The sequence below is a fragment of the Spinacia oleracea genome, chromosome 2, assembly GCF_020520425.1.
Source record: "Spinacia oleracea cultivar Varoflay chromosome 2, BTI_SOV_V1, whole genome shotgun sequence".
Taxonomy (NCBI): Eukaryota; Viridiplantae; Streptophyta; class Magnoliopsida; order Caryophyllales; family Amaranthaceae; genus Spinacia; species Spinacia oleracea.
In genome coordinates this window covers 39,729,671-39,754,186 of record NC_079488.1, presented here as the reverse complement: position 1 = coordinate 39,754,186, position 24,516 = coordinate 39,729,671, and the positions used below count along the sequence as shown (strand labels likewise).

The 24,516-nt window shown below is 36.1% G+C and overlaps 1 protein-coding gene across 1 annotated transcript; it reads left to right on the top strand.

Annotated features, from left to right (window-relative positions):
- The first annotated feature begins 22,955 nt into the window (after positions 1-22,955).
- Positions 22,956-23,813, top strand: LOC110805995 (uncharacterized). The gene has a single exon (XM_022011630.2). It carries the CDS (start codon positions 22,956-22,958, stop codon positions 23,811-23,813), a length of 858 nt encoding a protein of 285 aa, XP_021867322.2.
- Positions 23,814-24,516: the final 703 nt, after the last annotated feature.

The following is a 24,516-nucleotide window of genomic DNA, read 5'->3' as shown; positions in this document are numbered from 1 at the left end:
CCATAAAAGAAGTTATTGGGCGTACTATGAATAAAAGTGAGTATTCATAGATTGCAAGATTGGATTGTCCTCCTATCTTTGATAGGATATGGTGTTGTTGTGTAACAAGGCCTCTCGGAGAATTAGATACTGTGAAAATGCATGGTCTTGCTCAGAATGGTTAAGGCTTAACCTTCTGTAAAAGTATAACAGTTGAACTCAGTAATCCGAGAAACACTTCTGGACCTAATAAGGATGGCTTGGATCTTACCTTATGTTCAGCAAATAACACTAAGCGACCAAGGAATATGAATGCACACTTGTCTTAATGACAAGTGGGAGACTGAAGGAAATATGTCCTTCACCCAGTGCATTAGTCTAATACAAAGGTTTAGATTAATTACGAACAATTAATTCAGTGAGATCAAGTGATCGGAATAGCTAGCTGGAGCAATGCTTCCGATCAGTGAGTTCTAATCTATATTAGGCTCACAGCTTACTCTTGACTGAACCTATAAGGTCACACCATTGGCATGTAACTAATCACCGGATTAAATGAATCGAAAATTTATTTAATAGCTTTTCTGGAATATAGTTCGAAAAAACATAAATATACGATATGACGTTGGATTGGAATTGTATATTTCGTATATTCGTAAGCTAGGAAAAACGAATAACCGTATCGTACGATGGTGAATGTCAAGTACTATACGATACACAATCGCCGTAAGGCATTGGACGCAAATACGAGAAGGCAACGTTGCCGACCCGACGAGCCAAGCGCACAAGCGCGCAAGGCCCCTCAGGCGCAACAGCGCGCCTGCACGTACCACGAGCAAGGCCCAAGGCTTCGGCTGGGCGCGCGCGGATCAGCAGCAGCAGTAGCGCACGCAGCGCGTCCCAAGGCCCAGCGCCTGTGTGGCTGTGCGCGTATGGGCTTGCAAGTAATGATGGCCGGTCATAGCTTTGTGCCTTGGCCGGTTGGTGTTATAACAAAAAGTTTATAATACTAATTCAAAAACTTATGTTTTTCTATACACTTTAACCTAATCAGTTTCTAACCTAAACTCAAAGAAAACCTAAAATCTCTGCGTGCCTTTGTTAGAAGTGTTCTTCCCAAAAGCAAACAATCTTGAGTGACTTCTAAGCCATCGATCTCAAGACGGATCTGAACGTGTCGGTGAACCAAGTAGAGGAACGACATCTGGATTTCTTGTTCGTGTTCGTGATTCGTTGAACTAGGAAAAACACGCTACAAACGTAAGTATTGCTTAATCTGTACTTCATACATGCTTCCTGGCTTTGGGGTTATTCCGCTATCATGTTATGTATTTAACTGTAAAACCCAACAACCAACTGTCTCCTTGAGAAATTACCCCCTTCTTGGCAAACCTATGTCCATTCCATGAAACACAAACAAAAAGACTTTCCCCTTCAAGAACTTGTCTCCCATATCAAGATTGAAGAACATAATCGTATCCAAACCAAAGGAAAATCTACTGTCTATCTTATATATGCTACTAATCTTGTTGAAATTAAAAAGATGTAGGTTATAACAAGGAACCGAAAGGCAAGGGTCCAAATCAGTTCCATGACACAAGACCGAAGAAGAAGAAGAAGAAGAAGAAGAAGAAGAAGAAGAAGAAGAAGAAGAAGAAGAAGAAGAAGAAGAAGAAGAAGAACAACAACAACAACAACAACAACAAAGAGAAATTTCTATACTTGAGGTAAGTATGGTATTTCATCTAGAGAATGCAGGCAAGGACATTAACCTGGGAACAAGACAAAGGAGAAAAATCCTCAAGCAAATCTAACCGAAGACATCATTGTTGATGTTGTATCCGAGGTCAATCTGGTGAGCAACGTGACTGAATGGGTTGTTGATACTAGAGAAACTCGCCACATTTGTTCGAGCAAGGAAATGTTCCAAGACTATGACAAAGTTTCTGAAGGATAATGTGTCTTCATGGGCAACTCAAGCACTGTGAATGTACTTGGAAAAAGAAAAGTTTTTCTAAAGCTTACTTCTGGAAAAACTATTGCTTTGCAAAATGTTTTGCATGTACGCGATATCCGCAGTAACCTCATTTCCGGTTCTTTACTTAACAAAGCAAGTATCAAGTTAAGTTTTGAATCTTATAAACTGGTACTTACCAAAAATGGTGAATTTGTGGGTAAGGGATTTTGTAATAGGGGTGTATTTTTGCTAGATGTTGTAACTGATAATAATAATTCTTCTGCTTCTAGTTATATTGTTGAATCAGTTTCTTTATTCCATTCTAGACTAGGTCATGTGAATGTTGTATCTGTCAAGAGACTCAAACAACTTAGCCTTAGTACGGACTTTAGTAGTAACTCTTTTGATAAATGTGAAGCTTGTGTAGAAGTCAAGCACCCGAAAAAATCCTTTAATAAGAATGTATGTCGATCTTCTACCTTACTTGAACTAATTCATAGTGACTTAGGTGACTTTAATAATTCCATGTGTAAAGGAGGAAAACATTACTATGTTACCTTTGTAGATAATTTTTCTCGTTATTGTAAGGTCTATTTATTAAGTACTAAAGATGAGGCCGAAGAAAAATTCCATATTTATAAGGCTTAGGTTGAAAATCAATTAGACCTGAAAATAAAAAGAGTTAGATCAGATAGAGGTGGTGAATATGATAGAACTCCTCTAAAGAAATTTTGTGAAGCTAATGGGATTATTCATGAACTCACTACTCCTTATACCCCATAACAGAATGGAATAGCTGAACGCAAAAATATAACACTTAAGGTATGACAAATGTTATGCCTATAAGTTCGAGTATGCCTACTAACATGTGGGGTGTTGCGATTTTTTATACTTGTTATGTTCTTAACCGTGTTCCCCATAAGAATTTAGATAAAATCCCACATGAGTAGTGGAAAGGCTTCAAGCCTAATTTAGGATACCTTAAAGTGTGGGGGAGTTTGGGAAAAATAGGACTTCCTGATTTCCAAAGGAGAAAGATAGGACTTCCTGATTTCCAAAGGAGAAAGATTCATTCTTAAGGATGCCTCGGGTTTTGGACTAATTCGTGAGTCAAGGGATGTCGATGTTTTTGAGAATTTTTTCCATATGAAAGTTAATGTTCAAACATGTTTACTTATTGCATCTCCATCTTCTGTTGTGCATCATGACATTGCATCATCTAGTGAGACTCTAGAACCTAGAAGGAGTAAAAGAACTATAATTGAGTCTAGCTTTGGACCCAATTTAATTACTGCCTTCCTAATTAAAACAGAGTACGTTATTAGATGAGAAAGAAGTTGGTGAATTTCTCTTAGAAGAAAACCCTAGATCTTATGGAGGGGTTATGAAGTCAGTGGACTCATGTTTCTGGTTAGAGGCCACAAATAGTGAAGTTGAGTCTATCATGAGTAACAATACATGGATTATTTCTGATCTTCCTAGAGGTTGCAAGCCCTTATGTAGTAAGTGGATTTTTACTAAGAAACATAGTCTAAAAGGGTCTTTAATTAAGTATAAAGCAATACTTGTGGTAAAAGGTCATCGTCAAAAGCATGGTGTAGATTATTTTGATACATATTCACCTAGCACTAAAGTTTCTACCATTAAAGTTTTAATTGCACTTGCATCCATTCATGATCTTGTTGTGCGTCAAAAGGATGTAAAAGCTGCATTTTTGAATGGTGATTTGAATGAAGAAATCTATATGAAGCAACCAAAGGGATGTTTTGTTCCCTGACAGGAAGACAAGGTATGTAGGCTCATTAGATCATTGCATGGTTTAAAACAAGCACCTAACAGTGGCATGAGAAGTTCCATAAAACCATTATTTCTAATGGCTTTCAGGTAAATGATTATGATGCTTGTGTTTATTCCAAACTTTCAAAACTTGTTGAATTTTCATATGTCTATATGTGGATGACATGTTAATTTTTGGTGCCAATATATACATAGTAAACGAAACCAAGGCTTTCCTGAATTCTTGCTTTGAGATGAAGGATTTTGGAGAGGCACATGTGATTCTTGGCATAAAGATAACTAGAAGTTCATATGGGATGTCTTTAAACCAATCTCATTATATTGAAAAGATTTTAAAGAAAATTGGTCAATTTGATTGTACTCCAATACAAACCCCATCTGATTCTAGTATTCATTTGAAAGAGAACAAAGGTAATTCTGTATCACAAGCAATATGCCACGATTATTGAAAGTTTGATATTTTTGATGAATTATACTAGACCTGATATAGCATATGTTGTTAGTAGATTGAGTAGATATACTCCTAATCCTAATCAAGATCACTGGAATGCATTGATTTGATTATTGAAGTACTTTATATCATGGAATCACCTAAGAAAACTTGTATTGCCAAACCTAATATGGAATCTGAGTTTATTGCTTTAGAATTGGCAAGACAAAAAGCTGAATGGATCATGGGCTTCCTTTATGATATTCCATTATTGGGGAAACCAACTCCATTAGTTTCAATGCACTGTGACTCACAAGCTGCAATTAGGGTAGCAAAAAATCAAGCCTATAATGGAAAGAGAAGACATATTTGCTTAAGGCGTGCTATAGTTAGAGATCTAATCAGGAAAAATGTAATGTCACTCGAGTATGTAAAGTTAGAGAGGAATATTGCAGATCCTCTCACCAAAGTAATTACAGGAAAATGGTGCTTGAGTCAGCACAAGGAATGAGTTTAAAGCCTATCGTGGAGTAAATTGTGGTGGACACCATCTTAGGAATACCTAAGTTCAATGGGTAAAACGCAATCACAAAAGAACTCATGTTTGTTACTACTACCATTCCTAATAATAAAAGTGATGTAGTATTTTTCTTATTGTTATATGTGTAAGGTTGAGCTAAGGCTCTTAATAAGTTAATAGCTTTGTGAATGTGGTTTGTGACAATACAAACTTGATGAACTAACCTATGTGAATTTGGGGGTTACGCCAAATCCCCTATGAGAAGGCTTATAACCTCTAGAGCATTCACGAAAAATCCGGATATTTGTGGGGCACTAAAATTACAAATTTCGAAAAAGATTCTTGATTTGAGAAAAGTTGAAATGCGCTAAATAGTTTACTAACTTCGTGATAGGTTCAAAGAAAATTCTACCTAAAACGACTGTAAGATATTTTTGTATGCGTTGAGTGTTAATTCAAGTCCAAAAGACATTGACACTTTCAAAACACAATTCTTCGTTGCCCAAAAGTTCATTTCCAGTTTTTCTTTGTTATTTTGATACATGTGGGGAATTGTTGGAGTTTCCCTCCATAAGTTGAGTTTTTCTTTTAATGAAAGTGTATTTTTCCCACATTGACAAAAAACAAGAGTTTTACCCACTTTATATATCCACATTCAGCTACTATATTTGTTAGAAGATTTGAGAGGAGGTTCTAGGACGCCGCACACGCGCGTGCGCGCTAGCTGGGCCGGGCTCGAGCGAGGACGAGTGGCGCGACGCGTTCGCGGGTGTGGGTGGGGCCCTTTTTTCTACCGCTCAGTCTTGCGTAACGGCTAGTTGTTATATATGGTAACCAAATATTTTTCATAACGGTTACAGATTTTCTTCCGTCAATTAAGTCATTGATTGATTCTAATTAATTGTCGAATTTAATTATTTCCTCCCGAAATAATTTTTTTAGCCTTTCCGTTATATATTGAGAGCCTTTCTTCTTCACAAAACAGACAGAAAGTAATCACTTTCAATTTTCCTCTCTAAACACAATTCTCTGGTTCGTTTTGGGCATCGTTCAATTTCGTTTTCATTCTATCTTTTTGTACTACACCAACGAGATAGATGTCGTGTAACCCTGGAGGTTGATTGTCAAGAGTCCATGTGTACGTCACGGGGGAAATTCAACTTTAGGGAAGTGTTCATAGAACGCCACTACTCTGATTGAGATAAGTTCATTCATTCATTACTAGTCATGGTTCCTACAAAGGTAACTTACAAAAAGTCTTATTTATAAATTATGCAAAGTAATTTACAAGAACTTTTTTATGTAAATCCTTCATTCGGGTTGTTACAGATCAGCTTTGTTATCCACCTAATATATCGTTACTTTTATGAGCAATTTCAAAGAACTTTTATATGTTTTTTGAATTTTTTTTAAGGTAAAATTAGTTCATTAATAAAATAGTCATTCGATATGTAACGCCCAGACTTCTAGACACCTTTAATTAAATTAATTATCTTTAATTAGCAGCGGAAACCCTAATTTAGTCGGAGCGTCATATGCCATATCTCCCTCACGGGAAATACAAGGCGACGTAACCTTTTTAATTTACTAAATAAACTTTAATAATGAATATTTCTAGAATTGATTAAACATTAATATTAAAATCTAACTCAATTCTTGAAATTTAACTTAAAATTTAATTAATACATCCATTATTACTAGTGAGACATAGTTATCTTTACTAAACATCGATCGTGAATTTGATGGTTGCATCCTCACTCTAAGGCATCGCATGATCTTCTTCGTAACTAAAACAAAAGCAACATCGTGAGCCGAGGCCCGTAATATACTACCCTAACAACGTAACTTCATTTCAATACATTTTATTTACTTTGCAAAAAGGGATAATAGAATATAGTAAATCACATTCATAAAAGCAATATAATAAAACATCATTTATAACTTGAAATTTTAACAGTTCCCATTATCTTTCATAAACAATTTTTTTACTTGGTAACTGACAAGTTAGCCTTGCGGAACGTCTCACACCTGCGATAGTCCTCAAGGAGCACTCTCCCTTGTTGGACATACGCCCGTACCTAAATAGTTTCTTTTTGTTTAGCTTGCGGTAACCCTCAAGGAGCACTCTCCCTTGTTGGGTGTACCTCGGTACGGCGGTACGTGCACGACCTAGAAATAGTAACCCCACTAACTGGCAGAACCTGTTACACTTCCATTTATCATTTTTCGTATCTTATTCATAACTCATAAACATCATTTTTATAAAATGATTCATAAACACATTTAAGTATCATCATTCATAAAACATGCTTATAAACACATTTCATATCCCACAATCCAATGAAAACATATCATTATAAACATATTTCATAATCTCATAAAACACATTTCATAAGGGGATTGTGGGTGTTAGCAATAGATGTTACCTCAACCGTAGTTTTATACTTCCCGTTTAATGGATCGTTCATTCTGAGCTGCAAATCCGATTTCTTTCAGAATATTAAATCATTGAATTAGTTATTAAAACGATAATAATCTAAAATCGATATTTTATAAATAATAAAATTTATAAGTAATGAATTTATAAATAACGAATTTTAATAAAAATATAATTTCATAAATTAATGGAAATATCACGAAATGAAATTTCAATCAAAACATAAATTTATATTTCACAAATCGATTTACATGAAAAATATTTAAATTCCATTTTTTGTTAATACAAGCTAATAAATTAATTTTAGTAAAACCGATATTTTCCTACCTGAAAATAATAAACAATTTTATTAGTAATTATTTATATAAACATACATTGAAATACTTTATCAAATTTATTTAGATAAAAACATGAAAGATAAATTTATAAATATGGAAATAGGAATAGGGAATGAACTTACCAAAAGCCAAATATTAGAATCTGGGCCCAGCCCCTTTTTGTTTTGGGTTTAATAGAATAATTCAAAAGTCAGGAAATTGGTTTCCTGACTTCGTGAATGTCGAGCAGAGGGGAGGGGCAAGCAATAGGCACGAAGGAGGGAGAAGGGAAGGTAAGGTGGTAGGCGACGCCTGGGTTGCTCAGGTTCACCAGAAATTAACGACGATGGTGATGGTGATTGTGCGACGGCGTCAACCAAAGGAAGGGGGGAAAGGCACGAACAGGGGCAAAACAAGGGAGAGAAACAGGGGTTTAGTGCGGTGTTGTGGCGGCGGCAGTGGTGGTTCGCCGTCGATGGTGGAAGAGAGAACTAACTCGACCGGCTAGGGAGATGTCTGTGGGTGGTGGTCGCACCATTGGTGGTGCGCTGGAGGAGAAAGAAAAAGGAGACAGGGGAGTGTGAAGAGGAGAGAGAGAGCAGGGGAAATGGTGGTGGTTCTGGTTAGCTGCGGTGCTGACGGACAGTGGGTGGTGGAGGAGGTGTTGATTGGTGGTGGTTTCAGTGGCAGTAGCAACTGAGAGTGGTGGTAGTTCGCATAAAGCAGGAACAAAAGGGAGTAAAAATTGGTTTTAGTTTCTTTGATTTTTGATGTTGAATCAACTGGAATTAAGATTGGTTTGTATAGTCAAGTAGAGTGAAAGAGAAGGTGAAATCCTTTGGAAACAAGGCAATGAATCAAGACTGAATTTAGGGAAGGAAACGAATGAAGAATTTCTTCCTTCTTCTCTGTACGTGGGAAGCAAAGAGAAGAAGAGAAATGAAAATTTGATTTTCTAAGGGCATTTTCGTAATTTTACATAGCTGGACTAAAATTCAGAAATTTGGTTGCTATTTTTGGAAACCACTAAAAATAGAAATGTTTAGCTAAAATAATTCTTTATAAAAAAAATCCTTAACGAAAAATAAATAAATTTTCGTTTATAAATTTATCGTTTAAAATAAATCGTAAAAACGTTTTAAATAACGAAATTCGATTATTCGTAATTATTCAAAAACGAAATCAAGTTAACAAATATTTTTAATTTTAATAAACCAAGTTTAAAAATTTCGGGGTATTACACTCTTACCCCCTTAGAAAAAGTTTCGTCCTCGAAACTTGAAAATTAGACGCATAAAATGATTGTTGAAAATCGAAAACATTCAAATAAAAGTATGATATTTTATTTTAAATCAAGATCTCATAATTTCATTCTGATTCCGACAATGTCTAGCCTTCATTCTGGCATCTTTTTTAATGACTCTGCTTCAACTCGAAACCTAGAATCGAAGAGTAAAGAATACAAAAGGGGCAAAATTATATATGGATCCTTAATCGTCATTAAGGTCAATTACATTCCGCCATCATCTTTCATATCTCCACTTTACTTCATAAAATAGGAACGAGGAGCAAAGAACATAAAAGGCGCAAACTTGTTAGCTTAGACTAGTCTCCCGTTTTACTTTGTGATTTCTTGTTTGAAAATATTTTCTACCAAAAATAGTAACATTTAATGAAAAATTATAATTCTATAAATATATATATATATATATATATATATAATGAAAATAAATGTTTATCTATCAATTGCAATACTCAAATAATTTGTAAAAGTCATTATTTAAAACAATCTCGTACTCTGAGCTCAGGTGAACTTCCATCGAATTCGGCTTCCATGTATAACGATTAGATACCAATACAATCATGTCAGCATAAACATAATCCATAAAGCATATCATAAAGACATAATTCATAATTTGGAAATTTCACATTCAACATAAGCATAACACTCATATCATAATCATTTTATCTAACACACGAGCATGGTTGATTCATAACACGTTTACATAAAACATCGTGATTCGTGCATTATATTATTCTTAGGCGGCTATTTGGAGATATTGCGTTTTCGTTTGTTCTCGAGCTTCTTTGCTGCAGGAATCCTGTCGTTGACTTTCTTTACTCGATTTGTTTTGATTTCGATCTCCGATCTTTTCTTCTACGTTGAATAACTTTGTCGACTACGTTCGTTGCAGGGGGTTCAAGTCCAATCACGTGACTAGAAATATATCGTTAGACATATGACTTTGTTACTTATCCTTAATATTTTAAGTCAGTAAATCTCGTATTTTACGGATAATGCTAAGCCATCAAGTGTGCCTTTATCACAAACAATCTAGCTCCTAGAAAACTTAGTTCAGACTACCTTATTCCATAGACATGTCATTTATCGATTTTCTATTCTCAATTCCATTGCAGTCCTCAATCATTCATAATTCGTTTCGAATTTCATAACATTCATTGATATTATCAAGCTGATAGGTAAACCAATTCTCGATAACCTATTTTGGTAAGATCCTCAAAGCTTTATATGCAAACCCAATTTCATATTTTCACCATAAATCATGCTTGGTTTCGCATAATATTCTTGCATAACCTTTAAAATTTCTAGCTTAGCTTCCTTAACAGAGGCATATCAATCATCTTTTAGATAATAGAATTTTGTACTTACAAACACCAAAAACATTCATTATATATAACAAATGAAGATAACCCTAGAATCAATTTCATTCATAACTTGAACACTTTAACCCTAGAATAACCTCAACTTAATTAGTGATCCACCACTCATGAGATACAAAATTATGCTCGTTTGGTACTCCAACATTTATACTATCCTTAAAGATTTCATAACCATCAAAATTCCTCAAAACAATTCATATCTACAAAATCTTTGAGTTCGCACCGTGCTTAATTTAACTAGCTTCTTCCAAGAAAACAATAATGCTTAAACTTTTCCTAGTTTTTCTAGCGTAGGAAACTCATAACATGACATGTCATGATAAACATAAAATCAAGGGAAGTTTGGCTCCTAAGTGAGAGAGAACTAAATTAAAATAATATCAGCGTTGGCGTCATCTTCGTCTTTCATCACGTAAGCTCTTACATATGTTGGTGGTTGTGATGGATTATGATTAACCCTAGCATCGTTGTTTCGTCCGTGATCGGTCGAGGTTGCTCCTCTAGTATTCGTGGGAGGTGGTTTAGGACAGTCTCTAACGAAATGATCTTTACTCCACATCGATAACACGTACTCGTTTCTGCACGACACTTGCTTCCTATTCGCCGGGCATTGCAAAGTCTTGAATAGTTGATCTATCTGGTTGATCCATTCTTCAAATTCCATCGAATCGGCTTGTCGTCATAGATTGGTGGATTCGAGGGTGAAATTCTCTCGAATAGTGATGCATTTTTCGTTCGATTTCGTTTTCCGGGAATCTTTGACCGATTCAGTTCACATCTTACTTGTCGTTCCTCTTCATTCCATCATCCCTTGTGGTCTTCTATAGATTGATCGTAATAGGAATCATCGTGGAAAACTTCATTGTGGACAACGCCATCATGAATGTTGCGCTTGTTCTGAGCTTCGTTCGTGGCATCGTTAATAACCTCGACAATCGATATTTCGTATAACATATTCAATCAGGAAAACATAAATAACAGGAAAATAATCCCTTTTCAGCCCGTTCCTACACTCACACTCATTTCATTTTAGCTTAACATGATTTTAACATATTCTTTTTAACTTATTCCTTAAAACTCTTTGCTTAAAGCCTATTGAATTCTATTACGTACAAAACCCGTAAGGTTTAGCACTTATGGTCCAGAACCTTGGCTCTGGATAGCAAACTGTAACGCCCCGACTTCTAGACACCTTTAATTAGGTTAATTATCTTTAATTAGCAGCGGAAACCCTAATTTAGTCGGAGCGTCACATGTCGTATCTCCCTCGCGGGAAATACAAGGCGACGTAACCTTTTTAATTTACTAAATAAAATTTAATAATGAATACTTCAAGAATTGATTGAACATTAATATTAAAATCTAACTCAATTCTTTAAATTTAACTTAGAGTTTAATTAATACATCCATTATTACTAGTGAGACATAGTTATCTTTACTAAACATCGATCGTGAATTTGATGGTTGCATCCTCACTCTAAGGCATCCCATGATCTTCTTCTTACCTAAAACAAAAGCAACATCGTGAGCCGAGGCCCAGTAACATACTAACCTAACAACGTAACTTCATTTTAATTCATTTTATTTAATTTGCAAACAGGGAGAATAGAATATAGGAAATCACTTTCAAAAAAGCAATATAATAAAACATCATTTATAACTTGAAATTTTAATAGTTCCCATTATCTTTCATAAACATTCATTTTACTTGGTAACTGACAAGTTAGCCTTGTGGAACGTCTCCCACCTTGCGATAGTCCTCAAGGAACACTCTCCCTTGTTGGACATACGCCCGTACCTAAATAGTTTCTTTTTTTTAACTTGCGGTAACCCTCGAGGAGCACTCTCCCTTGTTGGGTGTACCGCGGTACGGCGGTACGTGTACGACCTAGATATAGTAACCCCACTAAGTGCCAGAACCTGTTACACTTTAATTTATCATGTTTCGTATCTTATTCATAACTCATAAACATCATCTTTATAAAATCATTCATAAACACATTTGAGTATCATCATTCATAAAACATGCTTATAAACACATTTCATATCCCACAATCCAATAAAAAACATATCATTATAAACATATTTCATAATCTCATAAAACATATTTCATAAGGGGATTGTGGGTGTTAGCAATAGATGTTACCTCAACCGTAGTTTTTATACTTCCCGTTTAATGGATCGTTCATTCTGAGCTCCAAATCCGATTTCTTTCAGAATATTAAATCATTGAATTAGTTATTAAAACGATAATAATATAAATTTGATATTTTATAAAAATAAAATTTATAAGTAATGAATTTATAAATAACAAATTTTAATAAAAATATGATTTCATAAATTAATGGAAATATCACGAAATGAAATTTCAATCAAAACATAAATTTATATTTCACAAATCGATTTACATGAAAAATATTTAAATTCCATTTTTGTTAATACAAGCTAATAACTTAATTTTAGTAAAACAGATAATTAAATATATTTTCCTACCTGAAAAACAATAACCAATTTTATTAGTAATTATTTATATAAACATACATTGGAATACTTTATCAAATATATTTAGATAAAAACATGAAAGATAAATTTATAAATATGGAAATAAGACTAGGGAATGAGCTTACCAAAAGCTAAATATTAGAATCTGGGCCCAACCCCTTTTGTTTTGGGTTTAATAGATGAATTCAAAAGTCAGGAAATTGGTTTCCTGACTTCGTGAATGTCGAGCAGAGGGGAGGGGTAAGCAATAGGCACGAAGGAGGGAGAAGGGAAGGTGGCGGACGGCGCCTGGTTGCTTAGGTTTGCCGGGAAATTGACGGCGATGGTGATGGTGGTTGTGCGGCGGCGCGTCAACCAAAGGAAGGGGGGAAAAGGCACTAACAGGGGCAAAACAAGGGAGAGAAACAGGGGTTTAGTGCAGTGTTGTGGCGGTGGCAGTGGCAGTGGTGGTTCGCCGTCGATGGTGGAAGAGAGAACTAACTCGACAGGCGAGGCAGATGTCTGTGGGTGGTGGTCGGGTGGTGCGCCGGAGGAGAAAGAAAAAGAAGACATGGGAGTGTGAAGAGGGGAGAGAGAGCAGGGGAAACGGTGGTGCGGTGGTGGTTCTGGTTAGCTACGGTGGTGACGGACAGTGGGGGGTGGAGGAGGTGTTGATTGGTGGTGTGGTGGTAGTTCGCACAAAGCAGGAACAAAAGGGAGTAAAAATTAGTTTTGGTTTCTTTGATTTTTGATGTTGAAATTCAACTGGAATTAAGATTGGTTTGTATAGTCAAGTAGAGTGAAAGAGAAGCTGAAATCCTTGGGAAACAGGGCAATGAATCAAGACCGAATTGAGGGAAGGAATGGCATCCTTCTTCTCTGTACGTGGAAAGCAAAGAGAAGAAGAGAAATGAAATTTTGATTTTCTAAGGGCATTTTATTAATTTTACATAGTTGGACTAAAATTCAGAAATTGGGTTGCTATTTTTGGAAACTACTAAAAATAGAAATGTTTAGCTAAATTAATTCTTTATAAAAAAATATCGTTAACGAAAAATAAATAAATTTCCGTTTATAAATTTATCGTTTAAAATAAATCGTAAAAACGTTTTAAATAACGAAATTCGATTATTCGTAATTATTCAAAAACGAAATCAAGTTAACAAATATTTTTAATTTTAATAAACCAAGTTTAAAAATTTCGGGGTATTACAAGATATCTACAATAGAAATTAAAACTAACAAATACAAAACAAGTTGGATTAAAGGAAATTCTAATTCTGCAAAATCACGATCGTTGTGGATGAGGTCTGACAATGATGAATATCCTTTTTCACATCGTTGTTTGATACAACCTTCAACGAGAGAGTCTTTCGATTTGCTTAGTTTTTAGATTGAATTAAATTCGATTCAATTGATTGTAGACGTAGATCTGTTGTAACACCGCAAAAATTTTCATCAATAAATCAACTTTTCCTGCGAAATTAAAATCATAGCCCTATACTTTCACAAAGAGAGAGATAAAACCCTATAAATTGAAAGATAAAACTCAATAAAAATGTAAAGAAACTCTCAAATAGAGAGAATGAAGTTCTTATTCCCAACCTGAAATCAAAAGCTTATATATTTTTTGAAATTCATAGCATGCATCGTTGTATTTAAACAAAGTATAATATACTCGTATGAATATAACATGCTTTCAACAAAATCCTTAAATGTCATATATCATATATGTCCTCAATTCAGTCCTTATCCTTAACATTATGTTATGGCTTCCATAATTAAAGTTAAGTTAGTTGGCGTTACTCAATGTAGATGGCAATTGAACAAGATACGATCAATCAAAATGACGACTTCCCAAGACTTTATATTTATAAATTTTTTATATTCTCCCTTTCATTCTTCAATGCACTTAAACGACTTCCCGAGACTTTAATTCTTCACTACATATGAGTTAAGGCGGCCTTTATGGAGTGGGTTACGTATCGTATCTAGTGGCAAAGATATACGAAAGACTTGTACTTGGCGGCTCATTTAGGCATTTTGCATTTAGGCGATAATAAATTATGGTAGTGATAATGTCGTATTTTTTCGAGTCTAAATTTTATTTTGGCTCATTGATTTCCTACGTTATTCAATTAGAAAATACTTTGTAGCGCGTAAGGATCAATCACACGGTTCTACAATGTCCTACCAAAAAAGTATATTAATAACTTTTTGCTTTAAATTAAAGTATTACCGGGCATATGAACATTAATTTGCATCGGTTGGACAAGCATTATCATGAAAATTGATTTCCTTGTGACTATTTTTTGTTCACAAATACTTCGTAATTAGCTAACAATAGTAGAGGTTACCTAACCTCATTTGTCATGTTTATTTGGATTTTAATTTCTAAATAGTACTCCATAAAATTGATTATAATCAAGATTGGAAACACATCAAAATGAATTGGGAAATGGGTCAATTTCAAATAAATGTCTATAAATAGTAAAATGATAGTGACTAAACTTACTACTCCATAATTAGTTAATTACTAAATATAGAGAAAGAAAATGCTGATAAATAAAGAATGAAAGAATCCAAGCCAAAAGGGTTATACTGTAAAATGTTTATATAATTTGGGTTATCAGTTAGCAATCTTATCATGTGATTGAATCTGACATTATCAAAGCTGATACCTAATCTGATTAAACCCAACTACTTCTATTTGTAGATGAATATTCCCCAATCTTACGTTAGGATTTAAGTTGGGATTTTTTGGATAAAATCACCTTTTAAAGTTCAACATTTTGAAAAGACCACCTTATATGTTTTTTTTAAAAAAACAACCTTTTATGTTCAAAGTTTTAGAAACCACCACCAAATACTAACGTCTGTCAATTGCTCCGTTAATAGGGCCCACAATCAACGGCCATATACATTTTCCCTCCTCTTTTTCTTTCTTCTTCTTCCTTTTAAGCTGAACCTCCATGGATACACTCCACCCTCAAAACATTCTCAAAAATTCGCAAATTCCTCTTCCAAATTATCAAGTACAATTCATCAACAATCCAATTTCGGCGCTTTCCCCCAAAAATCAACATGGTTCGCGTGATTAAACAGGTTAATTGAAATTAGGGTTCTTAAATTGTTGAATTTGGGGAATTTAACTCAATTGATTGTTGCAGGTTGATGGTCCACGAGAGTATTGTTATTGCGGAGCTCCTGTGGCAAGGCTGACTTCTTGGACCCACGAAAATCTGGGTCGAAAATTCATTGGTTGCAAATTCTATGATCGAGAAACCGATACACGGAGATGCTCGTATTTTTGGTGGACTGGTTTGGAAAGCACTTTCTGGCAGAGGGATGTCATAAGGAATCTAATTTTGGAGAAAAGATTGATGCAAATTGAGATGAATGACATGAAAAAAAAGCTTGATGAGTTGAGCTACCCGAAAAGGTGGATAATGAATGATCCGGAAAAGCACATTTGTAACGGAGGAGCAGATCAAAGTTTGTTATTCGTGGCTTGCCTAATGTTTGTAGTTATTGTATTTGGTGTTGTGATTTTAGTCAAGTAGTTTTTTAATTATTGGTGTTGTTAGTGATCCGAATATAGGATGGTATCATTGAATGATTTAGTGTAACGATGGTCGAATTGATTGCGTTTAATTGATGGATGGAAATGTAATATCGTTGGAATCAATGAATGAATATGTTCGTCTTACCGTTCCGTTTTAATAGGAGTAATGAAGAGGCAAATAAGTTGCTACAATTGTCGTAAATCTTGTCATTTTTCTGTTCTTTTAGGTCTAAACTCCGTCAACTCAAAACTTTCAAAGTTGGATAATAAGGGGCAAATTAAAGGCAAGCATATTACATAAATCAATGATTATTTAACTAATTTCATGTGCAACAAGCCAATTACAAACTAATTTCATTGTTTATCCATACAAAAACACCCAAATTATATTTTAATCAACCAAATAGCATCAATATTAACAAATCATTTTTTTAGGGTTCATAATCAACAAAACCAGAAATTTTTTTACTAATTAATTACCAAATTCGAGATTAGGGTTATTGTTTAATACCTTAATCGTGCTTTCGCCACAAATTACAACACACACATGGGGTTTCTGGTCCCCCCCTTGTGACGTCCAAGAAGATCCCTTTGGTCCCCAACCTTGGCTTTTTCTTGTACTTTGTTGCAGAAACAGACAATGATGGAAGAGAGAGAGATTCGAAAGTGGTGGTTAAGGACAAAAGTACAGAGAATAAATGAGGGGAAGAGTGAAAGAGGAACCAGAAGAAGGTTGGGAAGATGAAGAGCGCAGTAAATGAGAAGAGAGAGAGGGTGACGAGTGAAATTGGAGGGAAATTAATTTTTGGTCGTCGGATGTGGGCCCCACAGAGGAAATTGTTGACAGACGTTAGTTTTTGGTGGTGATTTCTAAAACTTTGAACATAAAATGTGGTTTTTTTAAAAAAAAAAAACATATAAGATGGTTTTTTCAAAAGGTTGAACTTTAAAAGGTGGTTTTATCCAAAAAATCCTTTAAATTGATTGATTTCAAGATTATGTTAAGATCTAAGATGAATTAACTCATTTTCTATTAGATTGTTTGACACTAAATTTAATTGTCTGCCAGCTGGATAAAAATATGAAATAAAAAACCTATAGTTTTTGACAATTGGCCAAACTACTGACGATTATAGGCCAAATTACTGGTTTATCAAAAAAATAGGCCAAATTACTGAAGATCATATATTAAGCCCTAATCTTAAAGAATAAAGTTCAGTTATAAAAAATAGGCCAAAATAGGCGTAGTAACGCACATCGTAAGTTACGATCAGGTCCTATGTGATCAATAAATTCTAATCGGGTCTTATAAGTTTACCCTCTTGAAATCAGATATATTTCCTCCGTTTTGAAAATATCGTACCATGGTTGATTTTTATTAAGAACCATTATTTTTACTCTTAATATCTCAAATCGTGTGAAAGTAAAAATTAAAAAAAATTAATATTTTGAAAATATATACCGATAGGAATCTAACATGACCCCGCACGGCCAAAATTTCCTTACGTACGAACCACAAAAAATTGCCAGAGTCGTAATGTGAATAGTGTAAAAAACAAATTGTGCGATATTTTCGGAACGGAGGAAGTAATTAGTTTCTATCAGATCAATCGGGTTTAATAAATTCCAATAGGTTAAATTAAGGGGGTATGTTTGTTCCACTTATTTTAACTTATTTTGACTTACTTTAACAAAAATAAGGTTAGTTCAGCAAAATAAGTTTTTAAGTCAATTTAATACATAAATAAGTTATTTTCAGCAAAACCAAATTCAATTTAGTCCAGATAAGTTAATTTTAGTCAATTTCGGTTGAACTAAACAACGAGTTAGACCAACTTTGACAATTAGCAGTTAGCTTGTTTAACTAGCTGGTAGTGGTTAGTTGTTTGTATTAAGGTGTTCTAAAAAACCCGACCGGCAATACCCGACCCGTCAACCTGCATTCCCGCTACAAACTAACTGGGTATTTTTGTGTAAAAAACAGAAAATTACGGGTCAGGTACCCGATCCGCTTTTTAGTAAATGTTACCGGGGCGGGCACAGGTCACATATACTTACTTAGCGGGTACCCAAAAACCCGCTAATATCACAGTTTGTTCTAATCTATTACTATATACTAAAAGAGACACCAGGAATGACACGTGTCATTTCCTGGTGCGATTTTTTCCCGCCAAAATTTTTTCTTTATTTTTTTACTTTAAAATAAATAAATTACATTACGTTTTTTTTAGGAAACTAAGATAAAAATATATTTTAATTACCATAGATGTGTACTGCATAATATATTATTGGAGGAAAGATAAATCAATATTATTTTTTCCTTTATGATATAATTTTATTTATGTATTATTATAACTTTTTAATCCGATAAGAAATATAAAAAATATTGATAAATGAACTTCTAATGTTAGTCTACTATTAATAATATAATACATGGTAATTGGTAAGTAAGAATGTTAATTAAAATAATAATACATTGTAAGTAGACTAACATATAAGTTTATTTATCAAGATTTTACTGAATTCAAAATATGTTGTATTTGACTAACTCGGTTATGCTCGGGTCTTTTCGAAAATTAGTCTTGACTCATTCGGGTTTGGTTAACGTTGTTAGATCGTTCTACATACAAGTAAACGACTATAATTTTTAACTTTGTATAGTAATATGCAAATTTAGTTCATTTGAATATTTTTTTTATTCAACTTTAAATTTATACTTTTTCATATATCCTTTTTCCTTTCATGTTTTCCTAATATCACAAGTCTTTTAGTTACTATTAAAATAATAAATTATTTTAGTAATAGCCGTGCGTTGCACGGGCCCTAAACTAGTTTTGCTATATTTCAGGGTTTTCCCTTATTTCATGGGGCTTACTATTTACCGCCCCGTATTACTCAAAACCGCTTATTTACCCATATACCCTTCTTTATTTACCCCTCCTTCAACACTTAAGCATATACCCGCCCCAAATCCAACCACCACCGCCGGCCACCACCTCCGGCCACCATCGCCAGCCACTACCATCACGTCGTAGGCGACAAAATGCCCGAGTTTTCACAAGAGTTTTTTTTTGTTCGGATTTTTTTTAGAAACTTATGCATTTTTAGCTTGTACCATGGTACAAGCTTATGAATTTTAAGCTTGTACCATGGTACAGACTTATGAGTTTTAAACTTCGACCATGGTATTGACTTATGCAGTTTAAGCTTGTACCATGGAAGGAGCTAAAAATTCATAAGCCTGTACCATGGTACAAGCTAAATATTCATAAGTCTATATTATTTAAGATTTTGATTTATTGTTGCATTTGATTTAATGTAATCGGAAAAAAAAATAGAGACGTACTTATGAATTTTTAGCTCCTTCCATGGTACGGACTTATGAATTTTAAGCTCATTCCATGGTACAAGTTTAAATTGAATAAGTCAATACCATGGTCGAAGCTAAAAACTCATAAGTCTGTACCATGGTACAAGATTAAAATTCATAAGCCTGTATCATAGTACAAGCTAAAAATGCATAAGTTTCTAAAAAAAAAATTCGAACAAAAAAAAAAAAAAAACTCTTGTGAAGACGTGATGGTGGTGGCCGGAGGTAGTGGCCGACGATGGTGGCCAGAGGTGGTGGGGTGGTTTGAGAGAATTGGAAAGTAAGATTAAGTAAGGGTATTAATGGAAAATAAGGGAAAATAGTGTGGCGATTTTGAGTAATATGAGGCGGCTTTTAGCGCTCCACTATTTCATTAACGCTTTTCAGCCACTTCCCTAGTCTCACTCTTTTCTCTTTTATGGTCTTTGCCTTCTTTCCCTCTGTAATTCCAGTCACCCTAACGGTCTCACTGCCTCACACCAACTGATCCACCAAAGCTCCACTTAAATTTAACATTGTTATTTGCCTTCTTCCGCTGCTATGTATATTTGTATATCTTTGTAATTGGCTCTCTGGTTTGATTCCTTTGATGATTAATAAATTTTTTGAAACAATCTTTTTGCTTATCTTATACTTCCTCCGTTCTTATTTATATGACACAATTGGATTTTGGACACTATTCACACAAGTTCATTTGACTTCCTTTTGTGGTTTATACTTAAGAAAAAATATAGTCATATGAGGTCTTATTAGATTCGTCTCAATAAATATTTTTAAAATATAAACTTTTTATAATTTTTTTTATCAATAATTGGAGATATTAATGTTTGAAATCATGCATTGACAAATTAGTCTAAATAATTGTGTCATTTAAAAAAACAGAGAAAGTACTACATAGTACGTGGTGGACTTATCCATATACTTCTTATTTGCAAAATTGTTAAAATAAGCTTGAAATGGTAAATATCTTTGAATGTACTAACTGCAACATCAATAATAACCTTATACTTTTGATTTTTTTTATGTCGTACCCAGTTTTCACCCCTCTTTTTGGATACTTCAGTTTATTAAAAGAATAATTTTTCGGGTACCCTATGATCTGACCGCAAATTCCGGGTACCCGTTTTTCACGAGTCGGGACACGGGGCAATATTTTAAATACCCGCAAGAGCGGGTACCCGAAATAACAAGAACCGCTATGCCGGGTGCCCACTAATGAACATCCCTAGGTTTGATTGCCTAGGGTGTTGTTTGGTTCCAAGAAATTAGAGGAGAAAGTATGACTTCCTAGGAATTGGACATTTGCCATGCATGTTGTTTGGTTTGCATCGAATAAATACTACTGATGTGGGTAAAAATACCCGGCCTACGTGGCCCAATTAAGACGTGCCACGTGGCATATTTCAGACACATAACCAAGCCAAATGGCACCTGAATCCCCCTTAATAGGTTAAGAATTAGGTAATGTGTACTTTAATTCTCATGGCCCATGGCCCAAGAAAGGAATGTCTTGACAAAGACATATGTCCTCTCACCATCAATCAACCAATCAGGGGCTTTCCTTCTAGGGTTTCCTCCAAAGTGGTAAATAGTATAAATACCCCATATTCGTAGGAAAACGGGACACAAGTTTCTAGACATTAAATACATCACTATTTATGGTATTAAATTATCTCTCTTTCTAGGATAATCATCTCTTCTCTTAAACCCTAATCTTACATAATCATCGGAGAAAATATTCCTACGGGAATATTCTTGTTTTGCAAGTGACGTTACCAGTCGGAACTTGGACTAGGCACTACGTGGAACCTAATACCTCCTCGTCATCACCTATTGGAAAAATCCCACAACATTTGGCACAGTCTGTGGGGAGGTACGGTATCATGGAAGACGCCCATCACCCTGGTAACTCGCCGAACCCGCACCATGATGGCCTCGACCGGAACGCGTTGACTGGAGAACGTCCTCCTCGAGAGACGGACGATAGAAATACACATTCTGCAGGACAGGACGATCGTCCTAATCCACTAACTGAGAAGCAACGCCCAGACCAAGTGATAGTTGAAGATGAAGAGGCAGGCCAAAACCAACCTCCACCAGGTGGGCATTTAAAGGCCGACGCCGATATTGTCATGGAGAAGAACCCATACCTGCCGGTATCAACAGGGAAGCTCAAAGATATCTTGGTCGATTCAAGGCGCATATGGACACACTCAAAGATGAAATACCATTCGTTTTCAGTCTCATGGGACGGGGACACCGTTCTTTAATGGAACCACCAGGTCGAATGTCTGGCGGCAGGACCAACCTCGAAACGATGAGCAAGATAGGCGTTTCGAGTGGACAAGGACTTCATTTCAACCCATGGCTCCGCGTCAGATCTTAACGACTGTCCGGCCTGAGCCAGAGCCATCTAGAAGAGCGCATGTGGTTCAACTTGACGGACCCCATGAAAACGAGCTATCAGACACAGGCTCCACTCCATTCATGGACGAACGCCTCTAGCTTCCCCTTTGCGCCGTCCAACAAGAACCACCATGAGCCATGTTGATAGTGGGCGGCGGAGACCCTCCCATGTTAGGAGGCAGGACCCAATCTGTCACATTCAGCAAGGAGTAGCCGGCTTGATACTTGATTATACTACCTCCTTCTGTGCTGACATCATTAATGCTGCAAAATAACCTAAGGTCAAGCCGCTGGCCATTGATGCTTATGACGATACCTCAGATCCTGATGTGCACCTTTTGGCGTATCGTCATCACATGTATGTTCAAGGAACCACTAAAGCTACTTGGTGCAAGTATTTCCCCGCCACCCTGAAAGGTGTCGCCTCAAAATGGTTTGAGAAGTTTCCGGCTGGAAAGATCAATACTTTTGCCGAATTAGAAATGTTGTTCTCTGATAGGTTCATGGCCTACAAAGAAGAAAAGAAAACAAGCATGCATTTAGGACGCATCCAGTAGGGTAAAGATGAATCCCTTCGCAGCTATGTGCGACGTTTCAATTTGGAGACAGGGCAGATTCTAGATTTTCCAGATGCGGTAGTTTTTCATAACTTTTTCAGAGGGCTCAAGAAGGGATCCTTCAAGTTTGATCTGGTCAAGAAGAGTGTAAGGACCATGGAAGATGCCTTGGACGAGGCTGAGTCTTTTATCCATGCTACTGAGATTTGTTCCGTCCCAAAGGAGTCTAAGGGAACTGATTCATCTGATCACACTCAGCGTAAAGATAAATTTGACAAAAGACCAATCGTCCGAATGAGACATGGGCTATTGACGGCAAGAGAGATTTCAGGTCAACTCCTCGCTGGGTCAGAAAAGAGGACAACCCTATGACAAAGAAAAATTTGAGTACAACACAGATCTTTACACCATACTACTAGATGTCAGTAACAAGTATGAGATCAACTGACCATTCCCCATGAAGTCGCCGGTTGAGACCCATGACAGCACTGTCTATTGCAAATGCCATTGTGATGTGGGACATGATACAAAAGATTGTAAGAGTTTGCGCAGGGCTCTCGATGGGCTGGCGACCAAAGGTTTTCTAGAAACATACCTCAGCACGAGTGCAAGGGGAAATGGGAAGAAATTCTATAAGAAAAGAAATTCTCCATCATACCATCGTGATGGAAATGACACAGATCTAGAGTGTGTAGCGGTCATCTCTGGTGGCCTTGCGGCTGCAGGCCCGACCATGAGAGGGAAGAAAGATTATGCAAGTCGGTTGGGTCAGGTAATGTTACCTGGAAAGGCACCGATGGATCACTTTCCAAAGGTGGAAATTTGCGAGGCCGATAGGGGGAAGATAGCAACTCCTCCGGACGATCCCTTGGTCGTAGAATTGAAGGTAGCAAACCTTAAAGTAAGACGCATTCTGGTAGACACTGGAATTTCATCAGACATTATTAGCCTGGCATGCCTGAGTCGTCTTGAGCATGACCCCAAGACAATTGAGAAAATTCACTATCCCATCATTGGATTTGGAGGCGGCGTAATCCATCCTCAGGGCATTATTACCTTACCTCTTCGAATAGGCGGACGACATCAAAGTAGGAACTTGAATGTCCGGTTTTTGATTGCGAAGGACCTAACTGCAGACAATATCAACTTGGGACGACCCACTCTGAATCAGACGAAGGCAGTAGTTGTCACTAACCTCATGCTAATGAAATATGTTTGTGATAAAGGTCAAGTTGGCACAATTCATGGTGATCAACAACAAGCTAGATATTGTTATCTAACCACCCTGAATCGCGAAGCTTGGGAAGCGGGCTAAGTCAGTGAAGGAAAAGCCGACTCAAAAAGAAAACTGGATAAGACATAAGTCAAAGTCAAAAAAGAAACTTTCACTATTTCCACGACACACATGGAAGCCAGGCGGCCTGAGCTAGTTGGAGGGAATTATGAGATTGTGCTCGACAAAGCACGTGCATATAGGACGGTGCCAGTAGGGGTCTCTCCTGACGACCAGCTTGGGGCAGAACTGGTCATCCTCTTGAGAGAATACGAGGACATCTTTTCTTTCACTGTGGAAGAAATGTCGGGCATTGACCCCAAGTGTAGCCGTCCACAAGCTTAATGTAGATGACACCTTAAAACCTGTTCGTCAGAAGAAAAGAAATCACGGGGAAGCAAGAAACAAGGTTGCGGCCGAAGAAGTCCAGAAACTGTTAGATGCTGACTTCATTCGCCCAAGTCAATATCCAGATTGGGTAGCAAATGTGATGTTAGTACCGAAGACGAATGGTTCATGGAGGATGTGTGTAGACTACACAGATCTGAACAAAGCTTGTCCAAAAGACAGTTTCCCCTTACCAAAAATCGAATGTCTAGTGGAATCAACTGCTGGACATGCCATGATGTCCTTTATGGACGCTTACTCTGGTTTTCACCAAATTCCCCTCTGGCCGGATGATCAGGAGAAAACATCGTTTGTTACTAAGCAAGGATTATAATGCTACAAAGTAATTTCGTTCGGT